The 10,446-nt window shown below is 45.9% G+C and overlaps 1 protein-coding gene across 2 annotated transcripts; it reads left to right on the top strand.

Moving 5' to 3' along the window:
- Positions 1–2,447: 2,447 nt before the first annotated feature.
- LOC100643143 (protein borderless) lies at positions 2,448–9,574 on the top strand. Of its 2 annotated transcripts, none has more exons than XM_012318766.3 (12): positions 2,448–3,037; positions 3,278–3,414; positions 5,139–5,367; positions 6,340–6,476; positions 6,546–6,690; positions 7,044–7,318; positions 7,609–7,743; positions 7,803–8,065; positions 8,138–8,313; positions 8,389–8,433; positions 8,508–8,687; positions 8,774–9,574. In XM_012318766.3, exons 1-12 carry the CDS (start codon positions 2,983–2,985, stop codon positions 8,995–8,997), a joined length of 2,001 nt encoding a protein of 666 aa, XP_012174156.2. In that variant the 5' UTR covers positions 2,448–2,982; the 3' UTR covers positions 8,998–9,574. The 2 variants fall into 2 exon arrangements, with proteins under 2 accessions (XP_012174156.2, XP_003402426.2); XM_003402378.4 differs by having other exon boundaries at positions 2,449–3,037; positions 6,310–6,476.
- Positions 9,575–10,446: the final 872 nt, after the last annotated feature.

Below are 10,446 nucleotides of genomic sequence, written 5' to 3'. Positions count from 1 at the left end.
GTCTGCACGAGGTCTATCGAGTAAAGTTCGATTTATCGATACGTTTGTAGGAACCGAAACGGGACGGGGATACTAACTCCCATTCCGTCACACACGTACTAACACGTTGCCCGGCTTTTTAAAACGGAATACTACACCTATATCGATAGTGTATAATATATTATATTATCGTGTATTAATATAATATATTACGTTAGTATCGTATATAATATAATATATGCAATATACCATAGTTTATAACGTTCAAATTTAATAAATACAAACGTTATTTTAGAAATCTGCCTCTCGTGATACTTTCATTGCTAAAACAGCGCAACGACCATCGCGGCGGCCGCGTGTCGTCGCGAGATACTTCGAGAGGTCCGTCAAATCGATCACGTCGAACGATCGCCATCGCTCGTCTCAAAACGCAATTGAATCGTCGTCGTCGACCGAATTACCGCGTCGTTCCGTTTTCTTGGACGATCGAAGGATTTCCAGGAAACTGATGAAACGGAACCACTGGCCAAGGCAATAAGATCATTGCCAATTCGGTGTAACGAGGGCAACGTCCAATCGTTCAACCGAGAATGCTGTAGGTACGTATTTTCGTAGGCTGAGCGAAGAAACGCGAAATCTCGGTCTTTGTCTGTAATTTATGAAGACCGCGCGTATGACCCGCCATTAAACGCGCGCAGAAGGAACATTTGCGCAACGCGTCTACGGTACTGATTACCGGGAATTACTGTAATTTCCATGATTTCCCTCGATAACGTAGCGGGCGAAAAACTGGAGCGCTTCGTCGCGATAACATTCCAACTCGACGCGTCTACATCGGCTAAATACGTCCACGAGGCTTTTCGATGGTCTATTCGAAGAAAAAGAATTAAATACTCCATGATTATACCGCGAGACAGCTGCGGCGAAGACGGTTTAGCTGCGAAGTGACCTAAACGCGAGACGGTCGATGTGCAACTCCCATTTTCGATTTCCGAAGATTTATTGGTCGCATGGCAGGTGGACCAGGAACAAGTTGCTCCCTTCTATGGCTCGTCGATGAAATAATACGGTCGGTATCATTATAGACGCATTTATTTCCAGTGTCCCGGGCACATCCAATCCTGGATCGTGATCCATGCGAATGGATCCATTATCTCAACAGCGTGACAAGGCTGTGGGCAGTCTACTAATGCGGCAAGGGACGGATGTGACGTAATCTGAGGTCACCCACGCAAATGGCGCGCGGCTGTGCCGGTGTGCAACTTCGTCGTCGTTGTCGTCGTTCTATCGCTGCAATGACTCGATCGAGATTCGATTCGACCCATCTCTCGCAGGAACATCCTCGTTCCAAATATTAGCTTTCTTTGTTTCCTCCGATCATTCCTTCGATCGCGTCGTCTCTCCTTGCCGAATTATCGCTCGATCCGCCCTTGTAGCGAATTTAATCAGTGAATCTAGTCCGCGGCGGAAAACAATAAAGCAAAGACAAAGGTCCCATAATCGGTGGAAACCAGAGACGCACCGCTTACCAAGCTAATGGCTTTAATCGAGCGAGAGAATTACTGTCGGAGACGGTGAATTTTACGCCGAAAAACGGAGCCGTGAACTCGACGAACATGACACAATAGTAAATATCCGTTGCCGGAAGTCGGCGTCTTCGTTACGAGAGCACCGCGAGACGTAATTACGCTATGTAGGCGGATAAATAAAAGAGATCTCTGCGACAACCAGCTACACCTATCGCGCTAACCTTCTGCTACTTACATTCTCTTAACGTAACTACGTTTCTACGAAACGTCAAAACGTTCCTAAATTTAGGACCATTCGCAGGCTGAATCGGATGTCTCTATAGATGGTCGTTCATTTCTATTCAAGACCAGGTTTGACCAACCTTTAATCTCCGTTTGGGCTTCTTAACTACCTCGATCCAGCTTCAGATAAGAAAGTGTAGCACTGAAGGAACGCGATTCGTCCTAGATTGAATGGACAAACTGTCCCGCCAGGCGATGAAAGAACAGAGCGTACTTCGCGAGTACAGACTACAGAGTATGATAAGAGAGAAATAACTGGGTGCAAAATTTAAAGGATCCTAGATAACAAACGATAGATAAATAATGTGCGTAGATGAGAGACGATGATACGAGGCCATCCCTTGTTCCCATAAAATCATCCACCGATCGCACCTGACTCTCGGCTTCTCCCACGGAACGGATTAATCATTTTTCTGGCGCGCCCCCCGTTCGCGTGGTGGGTGTGCCGGTTAATAGGAACGGCGCGGCGCTAGAGAAGCCCGTACAACTAGAAACCGCGAACGTAGAATCGTCTGGTACCCCGCGGATCTCCCTCCTCTGGACGTTAGTAGCATTACCCCTTCCCAATTGCACAGCTCGTTACCGCTTCTGTTCGGCGTCGTATCCGCTTGGATTGAGCGAGGCGGAGCGATTACTTGGTTATCACCACAACCACCGAAGCATTCGGTGAGCGAACGTTCCACGGTGGATCAGCTTGGCAGGCCGCATCGATCTCTCGGTACCACTCGATCTCGTGGCTTCCAATAAAAGACGTCAACGTTAAAACCGCTGCAACCAGATCGTACGGAGAACGTGTCGGGATAAAAACGCTAGAGGCTCGATTTCGAGTGTCTCGTTCGACGGATCGAGAAGTACGGATGTTTGGTAGAAAAACACAGTGCTGAACATCTCAAGGACAAGGCAAAGAGTAGGAAGAGAGAAGTAGAAGGGAGGCGGTGGATGTGCTGACGTTGATCGAGCCAGAAGTTCGATCGCGAAAGTGTCGCGTGTCATTTAATCGTCGCAAGTGGTGGTCGATGTTTAATGAGTGTCAGTGATGACAGATGTATTTTGCTGCCGTGCTTCGTACGACGTCATCGTCGGGCGCGAGGCGTAACTTGCTTCTGACATTGCGTCCGCGTACTATCGCCGGAAGGCAGCTACGAAAACGGTGAAAATTCATCGTAACAACGATCTTGGATAATCGAAGAAAATGTCCAGAGCGATTGGCATTCACCAGCTGCTGGCCATCTTCCTCTACTACCAAGGTGAGTCGCACGTCCCAACGGGAATCTTTTTCTTCTCAACATTCGAGGCTCGTTGATATCGAACTTTGCGTCGATTTAATTGGGACTCTCTTGACGGTCGCGCGTAATACACCAGAAAATTAGCCAATTTGCGAAAATTGACTTGATCCTATATTGTTATTTATCACGCGATGTTCTCGCCAACCGCGCCGATTGTTCATTCGCTTATCATTTGCTGATTCGCGTCTCTATTGTTTTCAGCATTCGGCTTGATACTGGAGGAAGAGAACGAGCCGAATTATCTGAACGCAGGAGTTGGAGAGTACGAGGTGTTTAATTGCGATTTGGACTTTCCACACGAGACTCCGATTCCCTACATTCTTCAATGGAATCGCGACGTAAGTGCGACAACATTGATTTCAAAGTATCGTCGAGTTCATCTCGTAGGTTTCATCTCACCGTATGAGATACGAACAACAAGGACAGAAACGGTATTCCTCAACTTCGATAAACAATATTATTTCTCTCAGGATGCAAAAATCTCGACTTGTTTATCGGTTACGTGGTTTGTGGTTACCAGGGGAAGATGAAACTTCGACTCGTCCAAATGCATCGATACCGGTATCGCTCGGTATCGTTCTTGATCCTCCAAGGAAATTGATAGCCCATCTCAAGGATATAACTTATACTCCCGTTATAATAATTTCTGGTCGTCGCGTAATTTAATCAAAATAATAGAAACATGGAGATCAATTTATGCTTCGTCATTGAGGCCTGATCCGGTGATTCTAACTCGATGCAAAGTAGAAAAAATGAGGTCTACGTCGATTAATCCGTCTAATTGAGATTACGTCTACCAGAGAACAGTCTGCGCTTACGTTCAACCGCGTAGAAAAGTGTTGATTCAAGGTCGAGTAGGTGATTCGGTTTCTTTAAGAAATGTATTCGATACGTGTGGGAAGCCCGATATAATTTTTCGTGACTCCGAGTCTCGATTTCCAGGCATCGCGCAATATTCCACGGATATGATGTTAATGCGGTTGCAGTTGCGCAATTTTGTGCTGCAATCTTTCCATCGTGTGTAAATCCTCTCGATCGACAAACTTTCCTAACTTTCATTCCATAACAAGAATGCCAGAGTCATAGGCGTATGTTTTTCTGTTTATATATGTCCGAGCTCTTCGTTAACTCTCTTCGTTATAGATTTAAATAGCAAATTTTCAAAACTTTACGAGAAATCGTATCGGTTGACTGTTAGCTAATGTAAAATAGGAATGAAGCGAGCTAAACGAAAGCCTTAAAGCGACATCGATTGATCGTGTTGATTTCCTGTTAACGGCGAAGAGGCGTCGTTCTTTTGCGGATGTTGCATTGGAAACGCGTGCAGTCGCATGCCGGAAACAGATTGAGCGTCGCACATGGCTACCACATGAAATCAAGTGGAACTTAACCTGATTGGTCCCTGCGTCGATGCGTATGCAAAACAGGTGTTCGGTCTCTCTCCGTCTGTCGAACGTAGTAATTGGAGTACGGGACGTAAGGTTGCATTATATTTAGTCACGGCGAGTCCGCGACACGAGGGGTCCAACCAGTGGGTCACTGCTAACGCATTGTCAGACGATTAGGGATGATTAGCGGCCTTTTCACCAGCCTCGTTTTGACCGCTAGCGTTCCCTAAGTTGCAGCGTTTTTCATTTTTACCAGCCGTCGACCGTTTCTTCTTTCAAGGATCACGTAAATCTTTGATTTCGTAACGCAACTTTCGACGTCTCGCGTTGCACTTCGTTTCCATTCCTTCTAAGGTTAACGCGATCGAGCCACGGTTATGAAATTGATTGTCTACTGGCTGGCCTCGCAAACGTAATTGCATGTTGGAAGTCAAAATAGATCGATAAATTAGGTTTAAGTCAGGTCTGCAGCGTTGTTACGTTTCGCCCGTTAGCGACTACACGCAGGAAGAGAAATTGTTCACACCGACGATGAACAATCGTACGGAGAACCGTGACTATTGGTCGCGTACATGGCGATGGAGGAGGAAGCTGTTAGGGACGCATCATCGACACGAATCATCCTCTGATACCGGAAGAGAATTTTAATACCGAGCAATCTGTGATCGTTCCAGGGTCGAACGATCTTTTCATGGTACAACGGATATCCGTCTGTGGGACTGGGCTACGAGGGTCGCGTTCATCTTTTAGAAGATGCCGTGAACCGCGGATATGGGCAGGGCAGCATTAATCTCACGAATATTCGTGAGAGCGATCAAGGATGGTACGAGTGTCGGGTGATCTTCCCGAACAGAACGCCTAACTCCAGGAACAATGGAACGTGGTTCCACCTCGCCATAGATGGTAAGGTCGCGCACTTTCTTGCATCCGTTAATCGGCTAATTCGATAACACCAAGTGGTGAAGGGAATTAACGCAGTTAAACGCCGACTGACTAACCCTGAGCACTGAATTGGGTCACGCTGGACAACCAACGCTAATGCCGCGCTGGACGAAGCAGAGGCTCGTGACCGTGAAACCGTCCTGGATTTCCGGCAACGAGGAAGTAAACGTTTACACCTGATTTCACTTTTCATACGTCATTCTATTTTTTTAAGCCTCGTTCGGATCCCAAAAAAATTATTTCGGTCCAAGTATCGGGCGACGGAATATACGAAGTTTCGTTTCAACTCATCCCGTTTCGTAGCGTAAGATGATTCACTCGTTAACTCAGACGGAATTCTGCTTTTTACCGCTAGAGTTCTGTTGAACGTTAATAAGGAATTGAGTCATCGTGCGCATTCGCAGCGCAGTTGATCGCCGTAGAACCAATCGCGAAATTAACTGGCCCTCGATAGAACGAACTCGTTCGACCGATCCATCATACGCGGATACGTAATTTTGTACGCAGTGGCGCGCCCTTTCCTAGAAAAAAAAAAAAAAAAAAAAAAAAAGAAAAAAAAACAGGAAAAGAAGCAGAAAATAAAGGCACGGAAAACGGTAGCGTAGCGAGAAAGGGTTTCCGCGGTTCGTCACTGAAAGAACATAATGCCTCTGTCACGCACCGAATCGAAATAACACTTACGTTATTGTGCACACGATTCACAGTGGCAAGCGCGTCGATTAACCATTACGAATGTGCACTAGATCGATTAACACGTTGCAATCACTGCGATTAAAGCGAATTAACCGATTCAAAGGATTAATCCCGCCTATTGCTGGCAGACTAAAACCAAACGAAACGATGTAATCCCGCTGATGCTTACTAACCTGAAACTGGGCAGACTCGTTAAATCGTTCAACCCAGGTGCGTCGCCGTTTCCGACGTCTGTTCCAGGCGAGACTTTGCTGGCGGTCCCGCCTGTCAACAGGACGGTAATGGAGGGTGAATCCGTTAGTTTCGATTGCGTCGCCAAAGGAGAGAAGTCGGTCGTAAACTGGTTCCGCGAGGGCGTGGAAATTACAACGATCGAGGTAACATTTTTTGTCGACCGTGGTGTAATACAGGGTGTCCGCAGTTGATTTTCGACCGATTTATAACAGGATTTCAGAAGAAGAGCGTCTGTCGCCGAGAATGGAACGCTGACCATCAATGCGCCTGCCATGGGTGACCTTGGGGAGTACACCTGCATGGTGACCGGTGAAACTGGAGACCAGCAGAGCGCCTCGGCCTTCCTCAACGTACAATGCAAGTATTCTCAAACGATCCCTTTTTTGCCAACGAATTAGACCTCGAGATCTATAGAATCGAGCGACACAAATGCGCGTGCAATTGCACACGTAGCGATATCAGAGGGTGGAATACCGCAGGAGGCCATGATCGCACACTTTCGCCCAGGAAATGAAATAATAACATGAGCGGAATAATGGGAATTACCGACGAGAACAACCGACGATAACTGCGCGGTAATCAAGATCTCTGCGGGCGAAAGTGAAACGAGCGTGGCTCGCACCAGAATTTTGTTCGGCATTCCCTGCTTTATTATGGCACCCGTGACTCTGATCTGTGCTCCGTTAAGAAGGTATTGTTTGACGTTTCAGACAAGGCGAAGGTTATATACGCTCCCCGGGAAGTCTATCTGCCGTATGGAAAACCAGCCCTTCTGGACTGTCATTTTAGGGCAAATCCACCCCTAACGAACCTGCGTTGGGAGAAGGATGGATTTCTTTTCGATCCTTACAACGTTCAGGGCGTCTTCTACAGGAGAAACGGTTCTCTGTACTTCAGCAAAGTGGACGAAACTCATTCCGGAAGTTATACTTGTACACCGTACAACAAACTGGGCACCGACGGGCCCAGCCCCTCGATCACCGTGGCGAGTATTTCTTTTTCTTTTTTCGTTACATATGTACAATTGCAACATAATTGCAATTGAATGAAACGCAAAGCTTTTCACGAGGCCGGTCTGAAAATCGTTGACCCCGAAAGCGGCATGGAAGAAAAGAGAACAAGGCAATGTCATCATTGAGACCATTGATCGTTGGCAGACCAGTGTTAATCGTTCCTTTATTTTCCAATTGTCAACTTTTAGAGGGACACAATTGCCGGCTCAAGCGGCTCGCCCTTGATAATTCTCGCTCCTAATTCGGAAATGTCGTTTGATAGGTGGTGCAAAGGCCGCCGGTGTTTACAGTGACCCCACAACACTTGTACATAAGGAAATTGGGAGAGAATTTGGAGATACCTTGCGACGCTAGGGATGGAGATCAATCCCATCGACCGTCGATCGTTTGGTACAAGGTACGTTTCATCGATGGCCCTTCATCTTCCTTCTCAATTAATCTCGACTTCTGCAACAGGATGGTTCGCCAGTACCACCGGGAAACAGGACCATCGTGATCGGTGGCAATTTGACGATCGATAGAATTCAAGAACAGGATAGAGGACTGTATCAATGCGCGGCTAGCAACGAAGCTGCAACCGTTGTTGCGGACACGGAATTGATGGTATTGAACGTTCCTCCGAGAGCACCGTACAATCTAAGTGCCAACAGCAGCAATAACGCGGTCACGCTGACTTGGGTGCCAGGGTATGTCAGGCCCAAGATGGAGTATTCAGTTTGGTAAGTAAAACTTTCAAAGTATCGGTGTGATATCGTTTATAACGTTACGCAACTACTTATTCTCGCTAACAGGTATAGACCAACAGATACCACGGAATGGAGAACGATGAAGATCGTGTCTAGGAAAATCACCGAGGCCACCGTGAACAATCTAAATCCCGGACGCGAGTATGAATTCATGGTGCTTAGCCAGGACAAACACGGAGACGGGATGTTTAGTAAAACGTTGCGTATTTTCACGCAGCCAAGTACGTACCATTTCATACAATGCGATACTATTGTACGCGAGACGTACAGATTGATATCAGACAAATAAATTTCAGGTTCGATAGACGAGAACTCGGCATCGGAATATCGTAGTCCACCAGGTAGGCATACTTAAGTTTACGCTTTTTACCTTTCTACACTTTGCGATTTTATCGAAACATTCTTTATTTAAAAGATGACCGAATGGGTCCGCCGGTCAACGTCAGAGTACAGGCTACCGTGCAAGGTTATTTAGTCACCTGGGAACCCCCTGCCTACGGGAAAGAGCAAGTGAGACTATACGCGGTTAGGTGGTTCCGAGGCCCGTCCGAGCAACTATACGGAAGAGCAGAAACAACCGACACTTACTACCTAGGTAATTGTTGACCTTCGTCTATTAAACAGCATTTTCAATTTGTCAATTTGTCGCGTTATATTTAATATTTTGAACAATCGTTGCAGTTAAAACCTTAGAAGAGGAGAGTTATTATACGTTCGAGGTGGCCGCAATGTCGATGTCGGACGACGTGGCCACAAGCGAGCGCGTCAGTCTCGAAGTTCCAGCATACCGTAGGAACAGGGCGATTTCCATGGGAATAGTGGCGGGCATCGGATTTTTGGCAGCAGCCCTGGCTGCCATATGGTGGGCAAAGAAACGTTTCTGTCAGTCATCGAACGAGAAGTAAGGGACATCCATCGTGGAATGACCTTAGGCGCGTTTCAAGTGGAAAGCTTTCGGCAGAGAATCGAAAGTCAACGCGCGGGCGCAAAAATGAACTTCCCTAACGTAGCGATATCGATAGTTGATACAGTACGATGAATTTCGTTTTTCCAAGTGGATCATTCGTCGACTCGCGAAATTGTAATCGTTTCTATGTAATATATTATCGATCGCGTGGATGTAAGGGAGGTGTAAGATCGAGACGGCAGTCATTCGATGCTGAAGAGTTTCGTATGTGGGACGGTTTGATTTACTGCGTTTACGTATAAGTTACTACTACGAGTGTTCTTGCATTGCATCGTGTTACATTATGTATCGTTTAAAAGCTTTATTAGATAAGTGCACGTTTATTAAGGATTAGATACGGCATTTGGCCGTTATTTGGCCACCGGGCCTCGAGGAACGCATGGGTTCTTAACCCGTCAAAAGCGACAAACGTGTCCCAGTCTACCAGGTTAAATGATTCGGCTAGGACTATATTTACGTATGTATACATCCGAAACGTTTTTGTATTGTAAATAAATTGTGTCGATTACTATGCACCATGCCTCTGACATATTCCTTCGCGATTATCACACCGTTTGTATAATCCATGATACAGGACAAGCACTGTTCGAAATTGTTTGGACATGGCTGACAATCGGCTTACGCTAATTCCATATTTTTGTCTCCACACGGTCAGGGACACAAAATACAGAGGTTGTTCTTGAGACTGCAGGACTTTGACGGGTTTCGTAAGCAGCTGAACGATAGTCGATGATCCAGTGGAAGATAGTGTTTCAGCGGGAAACGATACTGGAACCCTAATGTCGTGATATTCCGGTAGACTCCGTGTAAATGCGGCTGTATTGATGAAAAAGTGTCGAGATTATCTGATTGCGATCTGCATTACATCTAATCCGAATGACTTGATAAAATATCTACTACAAATTGAAGTTCCGTTACGATACAAATAATCCTTAGATAAGATTTCGTTGCGTAACGTTATACGGATGATGGTCTCGAAAAAGGAAGTTTTAAAAGTCGTTTTATCCCGTCACGAAATGGAACCGTGGAGATTATTCAAGAACGGATGTACAAACACAAGTCCCTGGGAACCTCGACCGTTCTTATCCCTATGAATTATGTATCCAAGAAGAACACTTTTGCCCGCCTCTTTTTACTCTGTAATTCTCGAGATATCGGCTGAATTTGAACAGTTGAAAAATTCCTATACTTATCTACTCCAAACAAGTCTAGCGCTTGAGATTGGAAGTCGAAAGTGAAATTAAAAATTTCTATCTGTAAAAGTTATAGACTCACGTGAATACACTCGAGATCGCTAATCCCGCTTGTCATTACGTCCACTCATTTGATAACGATCCATAATCGTTTATCGTAATGAACGACGACCGACCATCTAATAGATATCCAA

The sequence above is a fragment of the Bombus terrestris genome, chromosome 4 (assembly GCF_910591885.1).
Source record: "Bombus terrestris chromosome 4, iyBomTerr1.2, whole genome shotgun sequence".
In the NCBI taxonomy this organism is placed as follows: Eukaryota; Metazoa; Arthropoda; class Insecta; order Hymenoptera; family Apidae; genus Bombus; species Bombus terrestris.
Note: the sequence above shows the minus strand (reverse complement) of the source record. Positions and strands in the feature narration are given on the sequence as shown.

Bases quoted from the DNA above. Each gene is read 5' to 3' on its own strand.
- LOC100643143 (XM_003402378.4), top strand. From the start codon at position 2,983: ATGTCCAGAGCGATTGGCATTCACCAGCTGCTGGCCATCTTCCTCTAC. The intron at 6,691-7,043 runs GCAAGTATTCTC...TTGACGTTTCAG, and splicing joins GGCCTTCCTCAACGTACAAT to ACAAGGCGAAGGTTATATAC. The intron at 8,066-8,137 runs GTAAGTAAAACT...TCTCGCTAACAG, and splicing joins AAGATGGAGTATTCAGTTTG to GTATAGACCAACAGATACCA.